General features: G+C 45.9%; 1 protein-coding gene across 3 annotated transcripts in view; it reads left to right on the top strand.

The window, feature by feature from the left end:
• STS (steroid sulfatase) overlaps positions 1-26297 on the top strand; it is a 160473-nt gene that overhangs the window by 91015 nt on the left and 43161 nt on the right. For all 3 annotated transcript variants that reach the window (XM_025277035.3, XM_025277038.3, XM_044937368.2), the window contains one exon: positions 2129-2265. In XM_025277035.3, the coding sequence (XP_025132820.3) occupies positions 2129-2265 (137 nt within the window). The remainder of the gene's footprint in view (positions 1-2128; positions 2266-26297) is intronic.

Below are 26297 nucleotides of genomic sequence, written 5' to 3' on the forward strand. Positions count from 1 at the left end.
CAGTTGTGGAAAGCAGTCACACACACTGATGCACGGCAGGAACTTTGCACGCTCTCTCCAGGAGAGGGTTCTGGCTGCCGCTCTCGCTCCTCGTCTGTATCCATCCTCTGATACATTCGGTCACAGCACTTTAAGCAGCTCAGACCAGCCAACTCTGAATGGTCTCCCCTGAACTCTGGGTGGCTGGATGGCAGGGCATGGTCCATCCTGGGTTTATATTCTGAGTGCCTGGTGCCATGTGGGCAGAGTACTTGCGAGAGGCTTCGGCGGATGAAATGAACAACCGGATGTGTCCATCTGCGAATGCAGAGTGTTGGTCACCTGAACTCCAGCTGGCTGGCTGTTGTTAACGCTGTCTGGTTTATGGTCGTGGTTCGGTCGCTCAGTTGTGTCCGACTCTTTGCGACCCCATGGACTGCAGCACGCCAGGCTTCCCTGTCCTTTACCATCTCTTGGTTTATACCTTAGTCCGATTGCCAGCTTCCAAGGGCTTTTGGAAGCCATCCATAGACATCTGTATTTGCATTCCAATTATTTCCGATGCTGACGCAAATGGGAATGCTCAGGGAAAGCTCAGGGAAAGCTCAGATTCTCAGAAGAAGAGGCTCTGCCTGATGGCTCAGACAGTAAAGAAACTGCCTGCAATGCGGGAGACCCAGGTTCAATCCCGGTGTCAGGAAGGTCCCCTGGAGAAGGGAATGGCAACCCACTCCAGTATTCTTGCCTGGAGCATCCCATGGACAGAGGAGCCTGGTGGGTTATAGTCCTTGGGGTTGAAAGAGTCTGACATGACTTAGTGACTATGTCAACAAATTTCAACTGGATGACTCAGCGGGTAAGGAATCTGCCTGCAGTGCAGGAGACACAGGAGACGTGAGTTTGATCCCTGGGTTGGGAAGATCCCCTGGAGGAGGAAATGGCAACCTGCTCCATCATTCTTGCCTGGAGAATCCCATGGACAGAGGAGTCTGGCGGGCTATAGTCCATGAGGTTGCAAAGACCCGGACACGATTGACTCTTTCTTTATCAGAAGAGGAATATACTATGCAAGACCTTCTTGACAGGCAGGAGAAGAATTACACTGTAGCTGTCTTCCTGCCTGGATTTCACTCCCAGGGGAGGACAGGATGTAAATCTTTGTGATTCTGAGATTGGCATGATCAGGGGTTGCTGGCAAGGTGCAGAGAGCCGCCTTCTGTATTTGTAACAAATAGAAGGCGTGTAGCAGCGGAAAAGTTCTCTCTCTTCACACAGCCTGCAAGGCTGGACTGCAGTAAATTTTCAAAAGAGTTGTTTACTGAAGTGCTTTAGCTACAAAAAAAAAAAAAAAAAAATGGAGTGAAGCTGTTATGGGGAGATCTCCCTCCTGCCAGCTTGCTTAATTGTTCCTTTAGTTTTCAAGGTCATAGAGAGGAAGAGAGATGGGACTGTGAGGGTCTTTTCCTGCCATCTCTCTGGAAGGACAGCTGAGCGTAGGTTCCTAAGAGAAAATGCAAGTTGGTCAGTCATGTCCGACTCTTTGTAGCCCCATGGACTCTACAGTCCTTGGAATTCTCCAGGCCAGAATACTGAAGTGGGTGATTTAGTTGCTCGGTGGTGTCCGACTCTTGCAACCCAATGGACTGTAGCCCACCAGGTTTCACTGTCCATGGGATTCTCCAGGCAAGAATACTGGAGCGGGTTGCTGTTTCCCTTGTCCAGGGGATCTTCTTTCCTCCAAAAGAGCAAGCCGTCTGTCACACCCAAGGATGTGAGCAGGGCAGAATGACCAATCTGTCCAGCCTACATTCCCAGGGCTCCGCTGATGACATCTCTATTCCCAGGGGGGAAATCTTCACGGTTTGATTTTATTTTTGCAAGCTAGATAAATATCTTTTTCTTCTGTTTTTAACCAAGGGGGGAAATCCTCACAGTTTGATTTTATTAATGCAAGCTGGATATTCCCCTTCTTTTTTGTTTAACCAATTGGGGAAATCCTCACAGTTTGATATTTTTGCAAGATGGATATTTCTCTTCTTTATTTTTTTTTTTTAAACCAAGGGAATAAGTGTTTTCACTCTCAGAATTAAACAGCAATAACGGCATCCAACATGCTTATTTTGCCCTTGGCTTTTTCTTTTTTTTTAAGAAATGCCGAGACCCCTTTCCTGCTTGTCCTGTCTTTCCTGCACGTGCACACAGCTCTCTTCTCTTCGAAGGATTTTGCCGGCAAAAGTCAACACGGCTCCTACGGGGATGCCGCTGAGGAGATGGATTGGAGTGTTGGTATGTATCCCTGCATCTTTGGTCTGTGGGCTTCCCAGGTGGCTCTGTGGTTAAGAATCTGCCTGCCAATCCAAGAGGCGCAGGTTTGATCGCTGGGTGGGGAAGATCCCCTGGAGAAGGGAATGGCAACCCTCTCCAGAGTTCTTGCCTAGAGAATCGGACGGACAGAGGAGCCTGGCGGGCTACAGTCCGTGAAGTCGCAAAGAGTCAGGCATGACTTAGCGACTAAGCAACAACAGTCTTCAGTCTGAACTTCAGAAGTGGCTGTGACTTTTCCTGCCTCCTAGCTTATTTCTTTTGAGTTTCTGCCTGTGTGTCTGACACCATCAGAGGCAGCACGTGCAGTTTTTTTTGTTTGTTTTTGTTTGTGTTCCAAGGAAAAGTCACCAGACAAACGCTGAGCGTGGCAGGTAAAAGTGAAAGTGTTAGTCGCTCAGTCGTGTCTGACTCTTTGTGACCCCGTGGACTGTAGCCCGCCAGGCTCCTCTGCCCACGGGATTCCCCAGGCAAGAATACTGGAGTCGGTTGCCATTTCCTCCTACAGGGGATCTTCCCAACTCAGGGATCAAACGACAGGTAAGCAGCATATAAGAAGCATCGTAACCGAAGGTGCGGTTGAGGTTACTGATGGGAGTCTGGTTCTGTGGGCTGCTGATCAAAGAGATGAATGAAGGAAAAAGAGTCAAGCCTTTATTCTTTCCTCCCATTATGCTCTCTTTATGTATTTTTTTTTAATTTTTGGCTGCTGTGGGTTCTCATTGCTGTGCGTGGGCTTTCTCTAGTTGCGGCGAGTGAGGACTACTCCCTAACTGAGGGTCTTGGGCTTCTCATTAGAGTGCTTTCAGTAACCTTTCGGAGCAAGAAGTGTAGAGCTTGGGGTCAGCAGCTGCTGCATGCCTGCTTCGTTGCCCCATGGCACGTGGCATCTTAATTCCCCGGCCAGGGATTGAACCTGAGTGCCCTGCACGGGAAGGCAGATTCTTAATCCCAGGACGGCCAGGGGATTCCCACCGCTGACTCTTTTAGCAGCTGAATCTGAGCAGCCCCTTGTATCTAGCACAGTTGGGTACAGGGCAGGTTTGGGAGACAGAAGACTCGTGAGGCGGTTACAGCTGTGGACAGTCTCGCTGCAGTAACCTTGAGGTCTTCTTCCTCTGTGGATCCTGTTAACGCCCACTGTCTCCTTCTCCTCCAGCTTCTGTTCTTCTTGCTGCATCTGCGAGGATGGCAGGGGTTCCCTTGCTCTCGGCGTCCCTCCTCCCTAAGTGGGTTACCCTATTTCCTGAGAGACGTGGCATGTTTTTCGGAGGAACCCGAAAGACTTCTTAGTGAACTTTTTCCTTTCTAGAAGATATTTTTTAATGTGTATTTCACTTGGCTGCATCGGGTCTCATTGTGACAATTGAAATCTCAGTTCTATCATCTGGGATTTTTTTATGTGTGTCATCTGGAATTTTTTGTTGTTGTAATGCGTGGATTTTCTAGTTGTGGATGTGGGGACTCAATAGTTGCGGTGAGCAGCCTCAGTTGCTCCTCGGCATGTGGGATCTTAATTCCCCAAGCGGGGATTGAGACCTGCGCGTCCCCTGCATCGGAAGGCAGATTCTTTACCACTGGACCACTAGGGAAGTCCCTGAGGTGTTACTTTGTAACCTGTGCGTTGCACATCGACGTGAAATCGTGGTGACTACTCTTTCTCTTGGGACTTTCCTGATGGCTCAGCGGGTGAAGAATCCGCCTGCAATGCAGGGAGACATGGGAGACATGTGTTTGATCCCCCTGGAGTGGGAAGATCTCCTTGAGGGGGAAATGGCAACCCACCCAGTATTCTTGCCTGGGAAATCCCACGGGCAGAGGAGCCTGGTGGGCTGCAGTCCAAAGGGTTGCAGAGTTGGAGACAACCAGGGACACAAATGAGTGTGCACACCGGTGCTTTCTCTTACACGGCTTCTCAGCCTCAGGATTTTTTTCTGCAGAGTGCAGGGGAAGCCAGAGTGTGTGGATAAAACAGAGGGATCGAAAAATCTGAACTTCCCATTCACTTCCTGTGTGCTCCAGCGATGTCTCTGGTGCTAAGGTCGTTGGCTCCTTCTGCACAAAATTGGACAAAAGTGAGTCAATGGCACTGTCAACAGGTTGCTCAAGATTTTTGTCAGGTTTCCTTTTTTTTTTTTTTCCCTTTTGCCCCTTCTCTCGTACTTCCTTCCCTTGCAGTTCCGTGAATTCAGCGTTTTTCTCAGCGAGGTGTTTAGGAGATCTTGAACGTGGCTAGAGTTTTCTTTGTTGGTTTGTGTTAAGAGCACATCGAACCTGACAAGGGTCACCGACCGTGGTGATGATAAGAATAACTTTTGTTTCATTTCATTTAAACCTTGGGAGGAGCATCATCTTTTGGACAAGGTGACTTCGGCCCTATTCTAGCTGCTAGCTGTTTCCCTAACTATCTGCGTGAACTTGACAGATGTCTTAAATCTCTGTGACTGATGAGTTCAGGTGAAGCAACTTCTGAGTTTCCTTCTAACCTTCTCTGTAATGCCACGCAAGTCAGTCAAATGATGAACACGTACTAGGAAAAACAAAGGCGGCCAGAACATTCTGCCTAATGAGATCGGTAAGAAGGATTCATTATACTCAGGGCTTTGGCATACAGCTCGTACAAGCCCGCCGTCTTTCATTTCTGCTTCTTAAAATGTTGCGTGTAAATTAGCTTACATTTTCCACACCTTAGTAGTGTAAATCAGTAGAATAGTCCTCCGTAGTGTGAATCAGTAGAACATTTTATCCCTTTAATGACGGTTGTATATTAATGTAACCAGTTTTGTATCCAGCTCTCTGACGTGTCTTGGCTGGCAAGCAGGCTTTTGCCAGTTTCATCAACATGTATTGATTACATTTTATTTAATTAGATCAGCACAGCTTCCTACCCTCACTGATTAAAAACAAATCTAACTTCCAATGTGTTTCTGCTACTCACCCCTCGTGAGTAAAACGGAGCATTTTTTGGAATCTTTGTGATCTCAGTAGACCCCGGTATCATATTAATAGGTGGTTGTGTTTTTCCTTTTTTTTTTTTTGCCCAAAATAAAATTCTCCCCTTAAGCCATTACATTCATGGCTTAGGATGTTTCTGTTGTTTTACAAACGCAATACCTCTGGGCATTTTGAAGAATATGGCTTCTTTCCAGGAAGACCCTTTCTGTGTCACCAAGAAGGGGACTCTGGGTAAAAGTGTAATAAACTTACACGGAGGTATCAGCTCAAAAGAAATACCTCAAGCACCCTGGGAGACTGAGCTAGAATCCGTCAGGCACACAGGCCGTAGCTCTGTCTTTTAGACTCTAAAATGCTCTAAAGTCTAGGGCGTTTTCTTTCTAAATGTTTGAAGACAGCATAACTATACAGAGCATAACTTTCCCCACTGTGGGTTTCTCCATACCTGTAAAAGCATATTCATAAAAGATCCTTTCTTATTTAACTGTCCGCCATGGCCAATCTCACCCCACGTTGTGGAGCTTGGACGGCTTGATTCTCAGCTGTGTGGTCACTGTTGCTTGTATTCTTATTATGACCGAGAAAGGACGGACCGCAGAGATATGGTGTAGCTCTACGCAACGGGTTGGTGTTGCTGTTTAGTCGCTAAGTCTTTGTCGGACTCTGTGACCCTCTGGACTGTAGCCCGCCAGACTCCTCTGTCCATGGGATTCTCCAGGCAAGAATCCTGAAGTGCACTGCCATGCCCTCCTCCAGTGGATCTTCCTGACCCAGAGATGGAACCCACATCTCTTACAGCAGGTGGATCCTGTACCACTAAGCCCCCGGCGAAGCCCACACGTGAGACGGCTGGCAGTTAAAGTCCACAGGGGTGGCCGAAATCCTGAAACTCTAGCACCACCGTGCAGTTTGAGAGGTGGGCAGAGTTCTACTGATAACACTCACTGCCTGCAAAGGGCGTGCCCTGCACCTGGTCTTGCCTTCACATATGTCCCCTCCCTTTGTGATGTCAACGGTCAGGGCAGTGTTCCCTTTCCATCAGAATAGTGTGCAGTCCACAGCAAGTCATAGGGAAAGGGTCATCACCTTTAATAACATGCCACTGAGTGCCAAATATATGATAAGACCTTGGCTTAAGGGAATGTAGGGGTTTTTAAGGGAGTTAAGGTCTGTACAGTCTTAAGCTGTGGTTTTTCCAATAGTCATGTACAGATGTGAGACTTGGACCATAAAGAAGGCTGAGCATGGAAGAATCGATGCTTTCGAAATGTGGTGAAGACTCTTGAGGGTCCCTTGGACTTCAAGGAGATCCAACCAGTCCATCCTAAAGGAAATCAGTCCTGACTATTCATTGGAAGAACTGATGCTGAAGCTGAAACTCCAATAACTTTGGCCACCTGATGTGAAGAGCTGATTCCCTTGAAAAGACCCTGATGCTGGGAAAGATTGAAGGCGGGAAGAGAAGGGGATGACAGAGGATGAGATGGTTGGATGGCATCACCGACTCGATGGACGTGAATCTGAGCAAGCTCCGGGAGTTGGTGATGGACAGGGAGGCCTGGTGTGCTGCAGTCCATGGGGTTGCAAAGAGCTGGACATGACTGAGCCACTGAGAAACAGCAGCAAGGGAGTTAGGATTCTTCCAAGTGATTTCGAAATAACCCAGAGGAAGGAGGAATGAATGAATGTCTGGAAGGAGGTTCAGATGAGTCTGGAGAGCTTTTATAAAGGGATGAGTCCCCATATGTGGCCAATGGCCTGCCCTAGCATTTCAGCAGGACATGCAGTTTCCGAGGAAGCCTTTGGACAGTTGTGGTCTGATTTTCAACCAAGTCTGATTTTCAACCCCAGTTAATTCCCCAGCAGCAAAGCTTTGAGGGAGGAACAAGTGGATAAAATGTAGCCGGGATGGGTGAAAGAGGGTTACTGTATTTTTTTTTAATTTTTAATTTAATTTTGTATTGAAATGTAGTTGAAATACAGTATCAGTTACAAGTGTACCAGGTAATCATCATTCACAGCTTTGAAAGGTTATACTCCACTTATAGTTATTATAAACTATTTCATACATTCTCCATGATGTACGATATACATCTTTATAACTTACTTTGTGCATGATAGTTTATACTGAAAGAAGGCATCTTTTTTTTGAAAGTTACTGTGTTGATTCCTAGGGCTTCCCAGGTGGCGCTAGTGGTAAAGAACCCGCCTGACAATGCAGGAGACGCGGACTGGATCCCTGGGTTGGGAAGATACCCTGGAGAAGGGCATGGCAACCCACTCCAGTACCCTTGCCTGGAGAATCCCATGGACAGAGGAGCCCGGCGGGCTACAGTCCATGGGGTCGCAAAGAGTTGGACACGACTGAAGTGACTTAGTGTGCACACACAGGTTGATTTCTAAAGAGGTCAGTTTTCTTTCATTTTTTTAAAAATTAAACAAACAAAAAAAAATCTATTATTTATCAAGTGGAGTCAGAGCATTTCACAAACCCCATCCTCCTGTAGTAAGGAACTACAGCGGCTGAATTTTTCACAAGTTCTCCTCTGCTAATCGTACCTCTAAGATTAGCTTACAAAATGTATTTTAAATATTCAGCAAACACTGTATCTTTCTGACTCTCGAGCCATCAACGACACGGTCATTAAAACTCAACTCAAGCAACAAATTGAACCTCATTTTCTCACTGGTGGTTTCCTTTATTGAAAAATTCCCTTTTGGAATTTTCGAAAGACTTTTAAGTGCTCTGCGGGGAAGACAGAGAGGTAGTGTTTACACCTGTCCTTTTGAGATGTTTCTCTTCCAGGGTATCCTTAGTAACACAGCTTTTAAAAGCCTGAGTTTGTAAAAATTTGCTTTTAATTCAATAAGTTCCCTGGGATTCTAAATACCCAAAGTGGAAACTGAATTTTTTTTTTTTTTTTTTTTAAAGAAAATGCACCAGTTGATTCCAGAGTATCCAATCTTGGATATATGCTCGGGATGGCAGATTAGCTCTATGACAGATAGAATATGACCTCTGGTGCAATCGCCGAAATCTCTGGTTACCCAGATAATCAGGAAACGGAGGCTGCAGAAAGCATCCTCGAGGGCACTTTTGACAGGGTCTAGCATTACAGAAACCTCTGCCCTAATGAGCAGGCTTTTTATTCAAGAAGATCTAGACAGGAGAGAGATGGACCTGTTTTCCATTACAGACCACTGTTTACCCGAACTGCGAGATAACATAATGAGGTTTCAGAACTTTAAGAAAACATTTAGGAAGCGATGACAACCTGTGCCCTGTAACAAAATGACTAATACAGACCCACCTACGTCCAATTTTCTTTCCACGGCTGTCAAATATATCGAATAAAAAGACGGGATTAAAGAAAGATCCCCTGCCCCGTTTCCAAACACAGAGACTAAGCTTCAGGACGTGTGCCAAAGAAACTTAAGAAATTATGTGCCATTAGGACATTTGGGAGAGCTTATTGTGAGATTTCGAAATGCAAGGCTTCTGAAAAATAATAAATGGGATATTGTTACCGGAGGATACCTTTATTTATTTTAATTTTATTGAAGTGGGAGGAAATGGCAGCCCACTCCAGTGTACTTGCCCAGAGAATCCCATGGACAGAGGAACCTGGCAGGCTACATACGGCCTGTGAAGTCGCAAGAGTCGGACACAACTTAGCCACTAAACCACCACATAGCTGATTTATAATGTTGTGTTAATTTCTGTTATAAAGCAAAGTGACTCAGTTGTGCATGCACACCCAGACACACATACCCACACGCCTATATGTGCCCGTTCAGATAGACAAGGACAGGGAAGCCTGGCGTGATGCAGTCCACGGGGTCGAAAAGAGTTGAACACGACTGAGCGACTGAACAACAACCATTTCTGATCACACCTCACGGCATGTGGGATCTTAGTTCTCCAACCAGACTTGGAACCCATACCCCTGGCATTGGAAGTGCAGACAGTCTTGACCACTGGACCACCAGAGAAGCCCCTCACTTTATACTCTTCAGTTAGCATGGAAGCATTTGGGAGCAAAGTCTCTTTACAGAGGACTGTGTAAGTCACTTTATCTGCTCCCAAGCAGTAGAAGAAAAGAGAGGTGAGGTCTTCAAGTAGCTTACTCCCATAAACAAACCCCTTATCCATCCAAAATGGGTCTTGTCCATCAGGTACCCCAGATATGAGTGATGCAGAAAACTCAAACGGAATAAAATTCTGTAGTTTCTGGAGTTTGTGGAGTGCTTGCTGCACTTTACACAAAATTCCATTCGTTAAGGTCACTAACATCAGACCCACCCGTCGACTGTAAGGAGACGTTTGCCGATTTTATCAGTTACTTCGATTTTAAAACGAACGCTCAGTGGCATTCAACTGCACGCTCTTCTGGAGTCAGCCGTGACAGACTGTAATTTGGGCAGCACATTCCCGTTTCCAGTTCACACAGAACCGTTAGAGAAGGAACACTGCTGTTATAATATTTTTTTTTCCCCCACTCGGAAGTAAGACAATAGCCAGAAGAGAGAGAAAATGACAGCATTATGGCATTTTACGCCTTTTAACTTGGATCATTTGAAAGCAGAATTGCCCGTCACCGACCTCTGTCGACACCCCGTTGCCAGCCTGCCAAATCTCATCGGTAACAACCGCCTTATTTATGCATTTATGCATCTGATTTTCAGCAAGTAAATAAGCCGTGCGCTCGGAAGAGAGAAAGCTACAAGAAATAAGCGTCTCTGACGATCTCGGAAGCTTCGCGCGCTGACTTTGAGAAAAGTCATTTTGCCTCGTCTCAACAACGTGGCCTTTGGGTTTTGCTTGGTGTTGCTTTGTAATTAAGGCAGGGGCCGGGTGCGGGGGGTTGGGGGGAGGCGGTGGGTAGAGAGGAGAGTTCCAGAAAGGGCATTGCGGTCAACTTTGGAATAGAAGGAGTACCTCTGGGTGCCAGTAGAGTAGATGCTTCTGCTCTTTGATGCCTCACCCCACACGGGAATGCTTGTGTGCAAAAAAAAAAAAAACACTTCTTGCACTCAGGAGCGAGGCTGCATCAGGCATCGCTGATCAAGGAGGGGGCCGTCCCTTCGATTGGGTTGAAGGAAAGGGAACCTGTGAGCAGGGCCGTATACATGCAGTTGCAACCAACAGAGGTGTTGTGGCTCGTGGGGACTCCAGGGTAGAATGCACACTCACCTGCGTGTGTGTGTGTGTGCCTGAGCGTGCACGCACAGAACTACAAATCATGCGTTTGGGAAGGAAACTCTCTTTACCGGGGACTGACTCTCTGAGACATTTTCTTTGCTCCCAAGCAGTAGAAGAATGGGCCAAGCCAGGTCATCGGGGAACCTATTTCCATAAAGTCCTTCTCCGTACATTTTATTTGTCTGTTTCCTGATTTATTTTTTTATTGAAGTATGGTTGATTTACAGTGTTGGGTTCATTGCTGCTATACAGCAAATTGATGCAGTGATACTTGCATATATATATATATTCTTTTTCGTGTCTTTTCCCATTATGGTTTGTCACAGGATACCGAGTACAATTCCCTATGTTGTACACTGGGGCCTTCTTGTTTATCCGTCTTATATAAAATAGTTTGCCTCTGCCAATCCCAAACTCCCAGTCCATTCCTCCCCCTGACCCTCCTCCCCCTTGGCAACCAGAAGTCTGTTCTCTATTTCAGTGACCCTGTTTCTGTGTCCTAGATATGTTCATTTGTGCCACTTTGTACATTTCATGTAGAAGTGATATCATACGATATTTGTCTTTCTCTGCCTGACCCCACATATAAGTGATATCATATGATGTTTGTCATTCTCTGTCTGACTTAGTGTGAGAATCTCTAGGGCCATCCATATCGCTGCAAATGGCATTGTTTCCGTCTTTTTTTTTTTTTTATGGCCAAGTGACATCCTGCTGTGTATATAGGCACCACCTCTTCTTTGTCCGCTCAGCTGTTGATGGACATTTGGGTAGCTTCCATGTCCCAGCTAGTGGTAAAGAACCTGCCTGCCAATGCAAGAGACACAGGAGACGTGGGTTTGATCCCTGGGTTGGGAAGATCCCCTGGACGAGGGCGTGACAACCCACTCTAGTATTGTTGCCTGGAGAATCCCATGGACAGAGGAGCCCTGGGGGGGGGCTACAGTACGTAGGGTCGCACAGAGTGGACATGACTGAAGTGACTTAGCACACATGTCCTAGCTATTGTAAACACTGCTTCTTGCCTAGAAAATTCCAGGGACAGAGGAGCCTGGCGGGCTACAGTCCGTGGGGTCACAAAGAGTCGGACACGACGGAGCCACTAAACAAACAAACAGAAGTGACCACTGGGGAGTATGTATCTTTTCAGATTGTGGTTTTCTCTGGATATATCCCCCCAGGAGTGGGACTGCTGGGTCAAGCAGTAGCTGTATTTTAAGTTCTTTAATGAACAACCATATCATTCTCCATAGTGACTGTACCAATTTACACTCCCACGAGCAGTGTAGCAGCGTTCTCTACTCCGCACTGTCTCCAGCATGTATTATTTGTGGACTTCTTGAGGGTGGCCATTCTGACCAGGGTGAGGTGATACGTCGTTAAGAGTTTTGATCTGTGAGTCTCTAATAATTAGTGATGTTGAGCATCTTTTCATGTGCCTCTTGGCCATCTGTATCAATGGCATTCATTTTCAGTGCTTTGCTCTTGCAAATGAATCTTTGTCTGCCAAAGTGCAATTTTTCTCTATTAATCTATTCTTGATTTTATATGTCTGTGAGGTATGCACATCTGGAAAGCTTCATATAAATTAGGATATCAGACAATCAAATGATAGGGTAGCAAAATGTATCTGCTTACAGTTATGTATATACATATATATGTATGTGTGTGTGTGTGTATATATATATATATAGCACATATCAGTTGAGTTCAGTCGCTTAGTCATGTCCGACTCTTTGCAACCCCACACCAGGCCTCCCTGTCCATCACCAACTCCCAGAGTCCACCCAAACTCATGTCCATTGACTTGGTGATGCCATCCAACCATCTCACCCTCAGTTGTCCCCTTCTCCTCCTGCCGTCAATCTTTCCCAGCATCAGGGTCTTTTCAAATGAGTCAGCTCTTCCCATCAGGCGGCCAAAGGATTGGAGTTTCGGCTTCAGCATCAGTCCTTCCAATGAATATTCAGGACTGATCTCGTTTAGAATGGACTGGTTGGATCTCCTTGCAGTCCGAGGGACTCTCAAGAGTCTTCTCCAGCACCACAGTTCAAAAGCATCCATTCTTTGATGCTCAGCTTTCTTTACAGTCCAGCTCTCACATCCATACATGACCACTGGAGATAGATATATGTGTATATATATATATATGTATATGTGTGTGTATATATATATATTTCCCAGGTGGCATTAGTGATAAAGAGCCTGCCTGCCAATGCAGAAGGTGTAAGAGACACGGGTTCAATCTCTGGGTCGGGAAGATCCCACGAAGAAGGGAATGGCAACCCACTCCATAGTCCTGCCTGGAGAATCCCATAGACAGAGGAGCCTGGTGGGCTACAGTTGATAGGGTCACAAAGAGTCGGACACGACTGAAGCAACTTAGCATGCATGCAAGCAAGCACATATACATATTACATAATATATATATCTAAAACATAAGTTTTATAGACAAAATTTATATATGTTTTCAAGTTATCTTTGCTTCCTGTGTGAGTTTCCAGTATTTGTGACAAAATAGTAATCTTCTGCAGAAAGATTCAGTTTTTGCAGCCTCAGGTTAGACATGCAGACAGTGAAGAGTCAAGAAGTTAGGATGGGGAGGGAGCCCTGGGACAGGAACAGTTGAAGTCTGTTAATCCAGACTTTTGGCCATAATGTGTAGTTAGAAATTCACTATGTAGAATATTGATTTTCATTCTCCAAATTAATTTATCCTATAAATCGTTAACCTCTGGGTTTCATAAACTCTGTAATCATATTACCATTTTTTTTCCAAAGCCCGAAGCTTAATTTTTATGTTCTTGAGCCCAGGATGGATATTATTTTACCTTGAGTTTACATCTCAAATTAAAATGAGTATGTTTTCACACTCTTCCACAAAATCATTTCCCTAAAGAAGATAACACCATAAATTATCGAGGAATCAAGCTGCCCAATTGAGTCAAACAGGATTAATAACATTTCTGGCTCCAGAACCACAACACCTATCACAACAAGAATAGTAAATGTTTATTGACTCACAATAGCTAAAATCTAAAATTGGTATATGCTAGTCACTTGCAATGGCAGCCCACGCCAGTACTCTTGCCTGGCAGATCCCATGGACGGAGGAGCCTGGTAGGCTGTAGTCCATGGGGTTGCAAAGAGTCGGACACGACTGAGCGACTTCCCTTTCACTTTTCACTGTCATACATTGGAGAAGGAAAGGGCAACCCACTCCAGTGTTCTTGCCTGGAGAATCCCAGGGACGGGGGAGCCTGGTGGGCTGCCGTCTATGGGGTCGCAGAGTCGGACACGACTGAAGCGACTTAGCAGCAGCAGCAGTCGGTTATCTAACGTCTCACATGGATAGTTTAGTGGCGGCCTCACAATGGTGTTCTAAGAGATTTTTATCATCCTTGAAGGTGAGGAAGTGAAGTTTGGAGAGGCTCAGTGACTTGTGTAAGACTGCCCAGACACCACTAGGCTACGCTGGTTCTCTGTAGCCAGAAAAGGTTTCTAGTTTGTTGAATTAATTGAGAAAGTAGACATGTCTCCTCTCTAGCTGCGGCTTATCTATAAGACAAGGCTCTTTGGACCAATGGCCTCCATCGATTTTCCCCCAGCTCCTGTATCCTAGGAGTTCATCCATCCTTGCATTCTTGACTTTGTCTCACACCCTCTAGAGATATATTCTTTGCAGTATCCAGGACATGGAGGCGACCTCGATGTTCATGGACAGACTAATGGATAAAGAAGTCATGGTATGTATAGAGAGTGGAATATTACTCAGCCACGAAAAGGAAAGGATTTGAGTCCATTGTAGGGCTGTGGATGGACCTAGAGTCTGTCGTACAGAGTGAAAGAAGTCAGCAAGAGAAGAGCAAATGGTGTATGTTAACTTACACACACACGTGTGTGGAATTTACGAAAATGATACTGATGAGCCTATTTCCAGGGCAGGAACAGAGACAAGAGGTGAAGGAAACAGACTTGTGGATGTGGCGGGGGAAGGAGAGGGTGGGACGATCGAGAGAGTAGCCCTGACATCTGTACACGACCCTGCATAAGACAGGGAGCTGGTTGGAAGCAGCTGTATGGCGCCGGGAGCTCCACTCAGCGCTCTGTGATGACCTGGAGAGTTGGGCTGGGGGCGTCAGGGGGAGACTAACAAGGGAGGGGTGATATGTTTACATATGGCTCATTCACTTTGTTGTGTAGCAGAAACGTATACAACAATACTGTGAAGCAATTATCCTCCAACTAAAAAAAAAAAAAGAAAAAATTAAACAGATGCAGAAAACAATAGGGTGTGCATGTTGGGTATCTCGGAGGTGTTTTGTATAAAACTGCCTTCTCCCTTAGCCTCTTCCGGTTAGCACATTTAATTTGCTAATTAAATATATCTAGGCATAGCAAGAAAAGATAAATTAGGATTTGAGAGATGGAGTTAAAGCAGTGTTTAAATGGTATTCCACGGAGGACCAGTGTCTACATTTGAAAGGTGAGATCAAAATGAGGGGTGAGGAGCAGATTTGAATACTTGTTGCTTTCAAGTCGTGACGCCCAATTGTCAAAAAGTCAAAAGCAATAATTCGCATGTATGTGGACTTCCCCTGGGGGGAGGTTTCAGTGGTTAAGATTTTTGCTTTCCAATGCCCCAGGTTGAGGTTCAATCCCTGGTCAGAGAGCTAGGATCACACAGGCCTCGAGGCCAAAAAACCAATCGGTCAGACAGAAGCAACAGTGTAACAAATTCAGTAAAGACGTTAAAAAAAAATCCTCCTATGTGATGTGTTAACACCTGCTCGAATGAGTTGAATTAATCAGATGAAAAGAAGTCACATACTTAGAACACTCAGCACAGTACAGGCTATGCAACAAGTGCTCAATAAATGCTGCTGCTATTATTATTTTTATTATTACTATTGCTATTATTATTGCTCTCCCTTTCCCAGATGTGTGAAGCAAGTTTGCTTAAAATGTTCATATACCCACATGATATTGAGTAGAAAAGTCATGGATGAGGAAAAAAAAGTCCGTGATGGAAAAGGAGACAAGTATTTGGACCGTCTTGTGGGTTTTGACATCACTGTCTCTCTTTCATCTTCTATTTGAAATATTCACTCTGGACTTCACATTCCCCACAGAGCCCTTCTGCCCGTGGCTTTGGTGTTCAGGATCTTAGAGACAGAACTGAATTGCTTCTAAGAGTTCGAGCTCTCCCCGTGAAGTCAGCATGTCACCCCAGAGTTAGACGGACATTTCAGGAACTGCAGGCAGCAAGCTGGAGGTCACTTGGACATAAGAGAGGAGCTTGGTGGGGTGGTAGTCAATGTATCCACTTTTTTTTTTTATATACGTATTTATTTATTTGACTGTACCACGTCTTAGTTGTAACATGCAGGGTCTTTGGTTGTGGCATGCAGATTCTTAGTTGTGGCATGTGTGATCTAGTTCCCTGACCAGGAATCGAACCCAGACCCTCTGCATTGGGAGTGTGGTATCTTAGCCACTGGACCAGCAAGAAAGTCCCAGCATGTCCAGGTTTTAATTTGAATGGTGAGGAGGAGTTGAATCTGTAAATATTGTAAAGGGGTCTGCAAACAGAAGCATCATATTCCATTTTGTATCGTCAGCTTTATATATGGCCCAATCCAATGCCAAAGGAAAAAAAAAATCTAGTCCTGAGATTAAAAAAATGGGTAGGTCAATGTTATGTGGCAACCTAGATGAAAGGAGGGTTTAGGGGAGAATGGATACATGTATATAATATATTGTTGAGTCCCTTTGCTGTCCACCTGAATCTATCACAACATTGTTAACTGACTATGCCCCAAATGCTCCAATACTTTGGCCACCTGATGTGAAGAGCTGACTCATTGGAAAAGACCCTGATTCTGGGAAAGATTGAGGGCAGGAGGAGAAGGGGACAGCTGAGGATGAGGTGGTTGGATGGCATCACCGACTCAGCAGACGTGAGTTTGAGCAAACTCTGGAAGATAGTGAAGGACAGGGAAGCCTGGCATGCTGCAGTCCATGGGGGTTTCAAAGAGTTGGACACAACTTAGTGACTGAACAACAAGGCGAAATAAAACAGTTTAAAGATTGAAAAGAAAATGACTAGGGATGGTGTGAAGGACATCATAAAAAAAGAGCCTTCTGAAGAGCTTGGTTTCCTTGGTCACTCAGTGTCCATCGCCTCTGGACATGCACTGCTCACAGCCCAGCTCAGGTGGGAAGTGTAACGGTCATCTCTCCCATCGCTGGAGAAGTTCTGGCCGACCCCTTTCTAGAGCTCTGCGCTGGCTTGGACCATAGAAAGCGCCCGCTGGACCAGTGGGCAATGTCAGTCTCCCTCACAAAGCCCAGACAACCTCTCCTGGCAAGTTCAACCAGTGGCCGTTTGCACAGAGCTAACGAGATGCAGGCTTTCTTCTCTGCAACCCAGTGAAGACCAGCAGATACAGAGGCATGGCTGCATCAAGAGCGGGGAGACCTGTGTTCCCTGCGAGAGCTGCCCTTTAAAACGACTGCTGCTGTCTGAGCGCCCGCTGCCCAGGTCAGCCAGTCCTCTGTGATGCTTATCCTCCAGGGGAGGCGACAACCACAGACACTAACCGCAGAGCCTTCCTCCGACCCGCAGGCACGTTGACTCTGATTTCCCCCTGCAGACTCACACGTGTGATGCCACTGACCACACTTGGTGATGCTGCTGTTGTGTATGTGTGCGAAAGCACAGCTGTGCTCACTGAGAATGAGGACTGGTTGGAGTTATCCAGATCATTTCCATCCTATGCAACACCCTGGGGAGAGGGGGTGGAAAAACATAGAATTTATTGTTAATCGGAGAAGATGGTTAAGCAGAGCCTCGGAAGCATCCCAAGTGGTGGGGAACACATGCTGGAGGAGGGAATCCGTCTCACAGTAGAGGTGCGATGAGGGCAGAGATGGGCTTAAGATTGGAAATCATCGTGTAATCATAGCAACCGGGGCAACACAGAATAAGGATGAATTTCCTGGAGACAGTGTGGACTCAGACAGGAAGGAACCCGAAAAATGAAGTGAAGCCACGTCAGGAAAGGATCGTTCAGAGAAAACAACATTTCCATCTCGCAGCTTCATGCTTCTTAGTTACCCTGATCATCCTAATTATCTATTTATTGTATTTAGTCAAAGCGATGACCAACCTAGAAAGCGTGTTAAAAAGCAGAGACATTACGTTGCCAACAAAGGTCCATCTAGTCAAAGCTATGGTCTTTCCAGTAGTCATGTACGGATGTAAGAGCTGGACCATAAAAAAGGCTGAGCGCCAAAGCATTGATGCCTTCAAACTGTGGTGCTGGAGAAGACTCTTGCCAGTGCCTTGGACTGCAAGGAGATGAGATCAGTCAATCATAAAGGCAATTGACCCTGAATATTCATTGGAAGGACGGATTCCAAAGGTGAAACTCCAATACTCTGGCCACCTGATGCGAAGAACTGACTCATTTGAAAAGACTGATGCTGGGAAAGATTGAAGGCAGGAGGAGAAGGGGACGACAGAAGATTAGATGGTTGGATGGCATCACTGACTTGATGGACTTGAGTTTGAGCAAGCTCTGGGAGTTGGTGATAGACAGGGAAGCCTGGCGTGCTGCAGTCCACAGGGTCACAAAGAGTCGGACACAACTGAGCGACTGAACAATGACAACATCATAAAGGTCTTCTCAGGTAGCTCAGTAGTAAGAAGTCTGCCTGCCAATGCAGAAGACAATGGTTGGATCCCTGGGTCAGGAAGATCCCCTGGAGGAGAAATTGGCAACCCAAACTGCAGTCTTCTTGCCTGGACAATGGACAGAGGAGCCTGGTGGCCTATAATGCTAGCCACAAAGCATTGGGCGCAGCTGAGCAGGCATACAACATCAGTACGTTGACAAAGATGGCCATGTTGGCTATGCTCCTAACCCCACGTAAGCTAACAAAGAATTGCCTTTGTAGGCTCAACGACAGCATAATTTGTCTCTCCCGTTAGCTGATTCAGGGGCGCATCAGAACACAGGCTGAAGCTTGCTCCCTGAAATACCACCTCATGTTTCCCCAAGCCCTGCAGACAGTCGTAGGCACCACCGGCTGCTGCAGTTATTAATACATGCTCTCTCGTTTACCTTCAGATCCTACCCTCTTTGGGAACGTTTGCGTTCCATCGTTCACCTGTTGATCACAGGAAGGACTTACTGAAATACTTTTAGGGGAGTTTTTTAGCATTGCCTGTGTTCCCTGAATTACACTGAGTAGGTGGAAATTCTTTCTTAATTATTCATGGTGTGTGTCTGCTTCAGGACATATTCCCTTTCCTTATGAGCTCGGTGTTTCCAGACGGCTGAATAGCAATGTCACGGCGTTTTTGTTTCCATATTTTGCCTGAACCCACCTACCTTATTGGAGAAGGCAATGACACCCCAGTCCAGTAACTCTTGCCTGGAAAATCCCATGGACGCAGGAGCCTCGTAGGCTGCAGTCCATGGGGTCGCTAAGAGTCGGGCACAACTGAGCGACTTCACTTTCACGTTTCACTTTCATGCATTGGAGAAGGAAATGGCAACCCACTCCAGTGTTCTTGCCTGGAGAATCCCAGGGAGGGTGGAGCTGGGTGGGCTGCCGTCTATGGGGCCACACAGAGTCGGATACGACTGAAGTGACTTAGCAGCAGCAACCTACCTTATAGGAAACAAGAGAAAAGCCAGATTTGCTGAAATAGCAAGTCTTCCCTTAGACAGGTAGATTAAAAAAAAGTATTTTTTATTGAAGTATTGTTGATTTACAATGTTTCAGGTATACAGCAAAGTGATTCAGTTTTATATGGACACACAAAACTTCTTCAGATTCTTTTCTGTTACAGATTGTTACAAGATATTGAATATAGTCCCCTGTGCTATACAGTAGGTCCTTGTGGTTTATCTGCTTTATGTAAGTAGTGTGTATCTTTTAATTTCAAATTCATAATTTATCCCTTCTCCCGACCCTTTGCTAGCTACAAGTGGGTTTTATATGCCTGTGAGTCTGTTTCTGTTTTACAAATGAATTCATTTGTATCATTTTTTGGATTCCATGTAAAGCGATATCATAGGATGTCTGTCTTTCTCTCTTTAACTTCACTCAGTATGGCAAGCTCTAGGTCCTTTCATGTGGCCAGAGGTGGCATTATTCCGTTCTTTTTTTATGGCTGACTAATATTCCACTTTGTATATGTGGCTCCTCTTCTTTGTCCATTCCTCTCTCCCTGGACGTGTAGGTTGCTTCCAAGTCTTGGTTATTGTAAATATTGGTGCTGTGAGCATTGGGGTGCATGTATGTTTTTTGGGTTATGGTTTTCTCTGGATATGTGCCCAGGCGTGTGATTGCAGGATCATAGGGTAGCTCTATTTTTAGTTTTTAAAGGAACCTCCATACTTTTCTGCACCAACGTACAATCCCACCAGCAGTGTTGGCGGGTTTCCGTTTCTCCACAACCCCTCTAACATTTGTAGACGTTTTAATGATGGCCATTCTGACCTGTGGGAGGTAGTGCCTCGTTGTAGTTTTGCTGTCAGGCAAGCTGATGGTTTAACTCTGATTTTTAACTCCACTGTAAAAAGAGCTAAGCTGCGTTGAGTACTCATCGTCCAGGGCTAAGAGTTTGCTATGCAGATCTCTGTCATCACTCATGGCAACCCTCTACCGTTATATGTTATGACCTCCAACTTAGAGGGGCTTCCCGGGGGGCGCTCGTGGTAAAGAACCCACCTGCCAATGCAGGAAGACCCTGGGTTCAGTCCCTGGGTCGGGAAGATCCCCTGGAGGAGGGCACGGCCACCCACTCCAGTGTTCCTGCCTGGAGAATCCCATGGACAGAGGAGCCCGGAGTGCTGCAGCCCATAGGGTCACAGAGTCGGACACGACTGAAGCGACTTAGCACGCATGCACCCACTCAGAGGTCAAGAACCACAGTGAGCAAACCAGGCACCCAGGACTTGGGACCTGGGAGCCAGACCCTGGACAGTTAATTCTCCATGACGGCAATTCCGTCTCAGGCAAGACCTAGGATTCCGGCTGAGGACTGGAAAACCTTCTCTCTCACTTTGTCCATCACAGTGGCACATGTTATCACTTTTGCTTGTGGCATGAATCAGTGGAAGGGACAAATTCTCCAGAACGCAGGCTTCTTTCAACCTGCGTTCACACTTGTGGGAGGAAGGGACCGTCATTTTCACACCTCCCAGATTTCTGCTTTAAAATGACCGAACCCTCGTCAGCAAGCCCTCATTTCCCTCCCTCCCCCACCTCCGATACACTCAATCTTGCTGTCTCCGGTTAGATAACAAAGTGCTCTCGAAAATGGCTTGTTTTCTGTATTTGTTTCATTTTCAGGAAGAATGTGGGGAAGCTTTGGAAATAAAACATTTCATTTATACACTATCCTGCAGCCCTCCACCAGTAATTCAGAACTATCATCCGATATAAATTGGTGTCATTATACCTTGAGAACCTCTGAAAGATAATATTTGCGGACCTCTGACTTGCAGCGTGTGGGCCTGAGAGCAAAAATAATACAGCGGTGTTTGTTCCCACAGGAGATTTCACTGCAGAATTTTTTTAGACGAGAAATATGTTAGACCTTTATAGGATCAGTGTCACGAAACATCTAACGGCTAATGGGCTTTTCAAATGAGATTCTGGCGTTTAAGACCCAAATAGGATGAGATACGAGGGTGCCTCTCTCAGGGGGAAAAAGAAGTGAAAGAGAATCAGAAATACGATGCTTTTTCAGGTATCCATGCGTGGGAGCATCAGCTAGATTCTCTGGGATTCTTAATCCCAGCCCAGTGGTATAAGGTCCTTTTGATGAAAATGATCAAGTTATCACTCTAGGCGATGGATCGAAGGAATGGATGGGGCCAAAGGAAGTATCTTATCATGGTCGTTTGAAAATATTGGAATTTGGAGGAATATCTAGGGAGGGGTGTGAAGATGAGGGAAGATGTGAGATATATTTTAGTAAAAGGATTCTGTGTAGTGAGTGAGGCTGCTGGGTTGTCTGGGTTTGAAAACAGCCTTCAGGGAAAACTGTCACGGGGGGATGCAGCTGCCTTGAGGAAAGGCAGCGATCAACCAGGGAGATCTGGGAGCAAATGTCCGCCATCCCCGACCCTCTGCACGCTCTGGTTTTTATCCCTTTTTCAGTGGCTTTTTGTCAACACGAGTTGAATGCAGGATGATGATGAGCGGGAACCGACAGGGCATTTGAAAGGCATCTTTTAAAAATTAGCAGACGATTTAAAGAAATGTTTGCTTATTGTAATATTGTGTCTTTTTACTTTTTTCAAAAAACAAGCCAAGCAGCTTGCAAGATCCCAGTTCCCCGAGTGTTACTCGCTTGGTCATGTCTCACTCTTTGCGACCCCACAGGCTGTAGCCCGCCAGGCTCCCCTGTCCATGGAATTCTCCAGGCAAGAATGCTGGAGTGGGTTGCCATTTCCTTTTCCAGGAAGGGATCAAACCTGGTCCCTCAGCAGTGAAAACCCAAAGTCCTAACCCCTGGACTGCAATTCCAAGTAGACTATTTTTCCTTGTATAGCAGTTTTAAGTTTACAGGAAAACAGAGCAGAAAGTACAGAGAATTTTTCTATATTCATTTCTTCTGCACACAATTTGCTGTATTCTCCCTCTCTTTTTTTTTTTTATGTGGACCATTTCTAAAGTCCTTATTGAATTTGTTATGCTATTGCTTCTGCTTTTTTTTGTTCATTTGTCTGTAGAAACTCAGGTCCCCGACCAGGGATTGAACCCACACACCCTGTCATTGGAAAGCAAAAGTCCAAACATCAGATGAACTTACAACTTGACTCTCACTTTTCACTTTCATGCATTGGAGAAGGGAATGGCAACCCACTCCAGTGTTCTTGCCTGGAGAATCCCAGGGACGGGGGAGCCTGGTGGGCTGCCATCTGTGGGGTGGCACAGAGTCGGACACGACTGAAGCGACTTAGCAGCAGCAGCAACAGCAGCAGCACAGTATGTGTGTTGCTTTTGATGAACCAATATTGATACATTCAGTTCAGTTTAGTCGCTCAGTCCTGTCTGACTCTTTGTGACCCCATTAATATCAGTTAAAATGCATAGTTGTCGTTACAGTTCACTATTGAATTTGTGCCTTTTATTTTTATTGCTGTTCAGTCGCTCAGTCGTGTCCAGCTCTTTTTGACCCCATGGACTGCAGCACGCCAGGCCTCCCTGTCCATCACCAACTCCTGGAGTTTGCTCAAACTCATGTCCATTGAGTCGGTGATGCCATCCAACCATCTCATCCTCTGTCATCCCCTTCTCCTCCTGCCCTCAACCTTTCCTGGCATCAGGGTCTTTTCCAATGTACCATCTATGGGTTGGGGCAAACGTGTAATCATTACAGTATCATACACCATACTTGCAGCCATGAAGTTAAAAGATGCTTACTCCTTGGAAGGAGAGTTATGACCAACCTAAACAGCATAATTAAAAAGCAGAGACATTAGTTTGCCAACAAAGGTCCGTCTAGTCAAGGCTATGGTTTTTCCAGTGGTCGTGTATGGATGTGAGAGTTGGACCATAAAGAAAGCTGAGTGCCGAAGAATTGATGCTTTTGAACTGTGGTGTTGGAGAAGACTCTTGAGAGTCCCTTGGACTGCAAGGAGATCCAACCAGTCCATCCTAAAGGAGATCAGTCCTGGGTGTTCATTGGAAGGACTGATGTTGAAGCTGAGACTCCAGTCCTTTGGCCACCTGATGCGAAGAGCTGACTCATTAGAAAAGACCCTGATGCTGGGAAAGTTTGAGGGCTGGAGGAGAAGGGGATGACAGAGGATGAGATGGTTGGATGGTATCACTGACTCAATGGATATGGGTTTGGGTGGACTCTGGGAGTTGGTGATGGACAGGGAGCCTTGGTGTGCTGCAGTTCATGGGATGGCAAAGAGTCAGACACGACTGAGCGACTGAACTCAACTGAATACAATACTTGCCCTCCCTGTTCATCCCTCCCTGATCCCCAGCCCCTCAGGAGCACTGATCTTTTTACTGTCTGCATGGTTTTGCATCTTCCGGCGTGTCACAGAGTTGAATCATGCAGTATGCAGCCTTTTCAGATTGGCTTGTTTCACGTCTGTGTGTGTGTGTTTTGTTTAGCCACTCAGGTGTTTCTGACTCTTTGTGACCCCATGGACTGTAGCCCACCAGGCTCCTCTGTCCATGGGATTCTCCAGGCAAGAATACTGCAGTGGGTTGCCATTTCCTTCTCCAGGAGATCTTTCTGACCCAGGGATGGAACCCAGGTCTCCTGTGATAGTCATATGCATTTAAGTTTCTTCCATGCCTTTTCATGGCTTGATAACTCATTTCCTTGTATCGGTGAATAACATCACATTGAGTGGCTGGACCACAGTTAGTTTATCCATTCACCTACCAAGGTGCTGAAAGACACCTCGGTTACTTTCAAGGTTTTGGCAACTATAAATAAACAAGTTCTAAATATTTGTGTTGTTTTCATAGACGTTGCCACGGAAGCCACATTTTTCAAAAAGATATTTCTTTATAGCATTCTTCTTTATACTAAGGTACTTCTATATATGTATATTCAAAAATACTTTTGTTTGAAACAGAGGTGCATGGTTGTATGCCCTTTTGCAAATACCAGTTACAGCACAGGGAAGCGAAACCCTGATCTGAGTCGTTTTATTAATACTTAGAAATTTTTATGTGCACGCAAGGGGCATTCGTGGTTTTTTTGTAAATTTTTTTCACACATTCTCTTTGCAGTTCTTTCCTTTTATTTTTGACTGGGCTGGGTCTTCGTCGCTGCATGGGCTTTTCTCTAGTTGCAGGGAGAGGGGCCTGCTCTCGAGTTGTGGGGTGTGGGCTTCTCATTGCCGGGGCTTCTCTTGTTTTGGAGCATGGGCTGCAGGTTGCATGGGCTGCAAGAGTTGCAGCTCCAGGGCTTTAGGGCGCAGGCTCAGTATTGTAGCACATGGTCTTTGTTGCCCCTCGGCATGCAGGATCTTCCAGGACCAGGGATCAAACCCAAGTTTGATCCCAGACCAGGGATCAAAGGCATTGGCCAGCAGGTTCTTTCCCAATGAGTCACCAGGGAAGGCCCCCAAAGGGGCCCTCTTCCTTCAGAGTGTATGCTGCTGCGGCTAAGTCACTTCAATCGTGTCCTGTGCGACCCCATGGATGGCAGCCCAACAGGCTCCCCTGTCCCTGGGATTCTCCAGGCAAGAACACTGGAGTGGGTTGCCATTTCCTTCTCCAGTGCATGAAAGCATGCTAAGTCGCTTCCGACTCTGTGCGACCCCTATGGACAGCAGCCCACCAGGCTCCTCTGTCTGTGGGATTCTCCAGGCAAGAGTACTGGAGCATGTTGCCATTTCCTTCTCCGTCAGAGTGTAGGTGGGGGTTATATCTCTGCCTTGTTGCTCCTTCCTGTGCCAACTCATTAAACTAATTACCATTCGCAAAGTGATAAGCCTTAAATTAGTGTCAGAGTCCAATTACCCCAATCCTGGGTGCACAGGTGGTTTGTGGAGCTGAATCAAAGCACAGCCCAATAAATGTCTGGCTGGCGATGATTGATCACGGGAGACAACTCGCTGAAACAGTCCTGCTCATCTTATCCCCTGATCCTGAGGACGACGTTCATCTCCACTTCGAGGCTTCCAGGAATGTTTATCGTACAGAGTGAAGCATTGAGAGAGACTGAGCGTCCTCTAGCCTGTGGCGTTGCAATCAGATAGCAAGAATATGTCTGCTGACAGATGAAGCGGATGTTCCTTTTGCATTGGAAATCATGTCTGCCACCTCCGCAGAGGGTGAACTCTGTAGCTTTTTACGTCCTCTTTTTGGACAAAATCAGTCAGGGTGCAGCCCCCGGGGTGGAGGGCCTGACTCCATGGGGTGTGTGATCTGTCTGCTGGATAGGCTTACCCATATTTATTTGGCCAATTACCAATATTAAGTTTATTGTCTTTTTTTATTTTATTTTTAATCTTTATTTTATTTTTTTAATTTTTAATTTTTTAATTTTCTCTTTTTTTTAAAAATATTTATTTATTTGGCCAATTACCCATATTCAGTTATTGTCTTTTTAAAATATTTATGTATTTGGCTGATTACCAATATTCAGTTATTGCCTTTTTTTATTTTATTTTTTAATCTTTATTTTATTTTTATTTTTTTTTTATTTTGTCTTTTTTAAAATATTTATTTATTTGACCAATTACCCATATTTGGTTATTGTCTTTTTTTTATTTAATATTTATTTATTTGGCTGAGTAGGATCTCAGTTGCCACACGCGAGGTCACACGGGATGGCTGATGTTCACCGTGGCATGTGGGGGTCTCCAGTTGTGACCTCTGAACTCTGGGCTGCAGCCGGTGGGCTCCAGTTCCCTCATCAGGGATGGAACCCAGGCCCCCTGCATTGGGAGCGTGGACTGTCGGCCCCTGGGTTGTGGTGGTTTAATCGCTCAGTCGTGTCCAACTGCTTTGAGACCCCATGGAGTGCAGCCTGCCAGGCTCCTCTGTCCATGGGGACTCTCCAAGCCAGAATCCTGCAGTGGGTTGCCATTCCTTTCCTCAAGGGGATCTTCCGGACCCAGGGATCAAACCTGCATCTCCTGCCTTGCAGGCGGATTCTTCACCACTGAGTCACTTAGCCCCTGGACCACCAGGGAAGCCTCTTCAGCTGTTACCTCTGCTGCCAAGGATGCCCTCTGTGCTTGTAGAGTTCACATTGTGATTATCCTACACCGACGAATTGGATCTCACCCCAAAATGTGGGCCCCCCGTCGAGATGAGCGATCCTTGA

The sequence above is a fragment of the Bubalus bubalis genome, chromosome X, assembly GCF_019923935.1.
Source record: "Bubalus bubalis isolate 160015118507 breed Murrah chromosome X, NDDB_SH_1, whole genome shotgun sequence".
In the NCBI taxonomy this organism is placed as follows: Eukaryota; Metazoa; Chordata; class Mammalia; order Artiodactyla; family Bovidae; genus Bubalus; species Bubalus bubalis.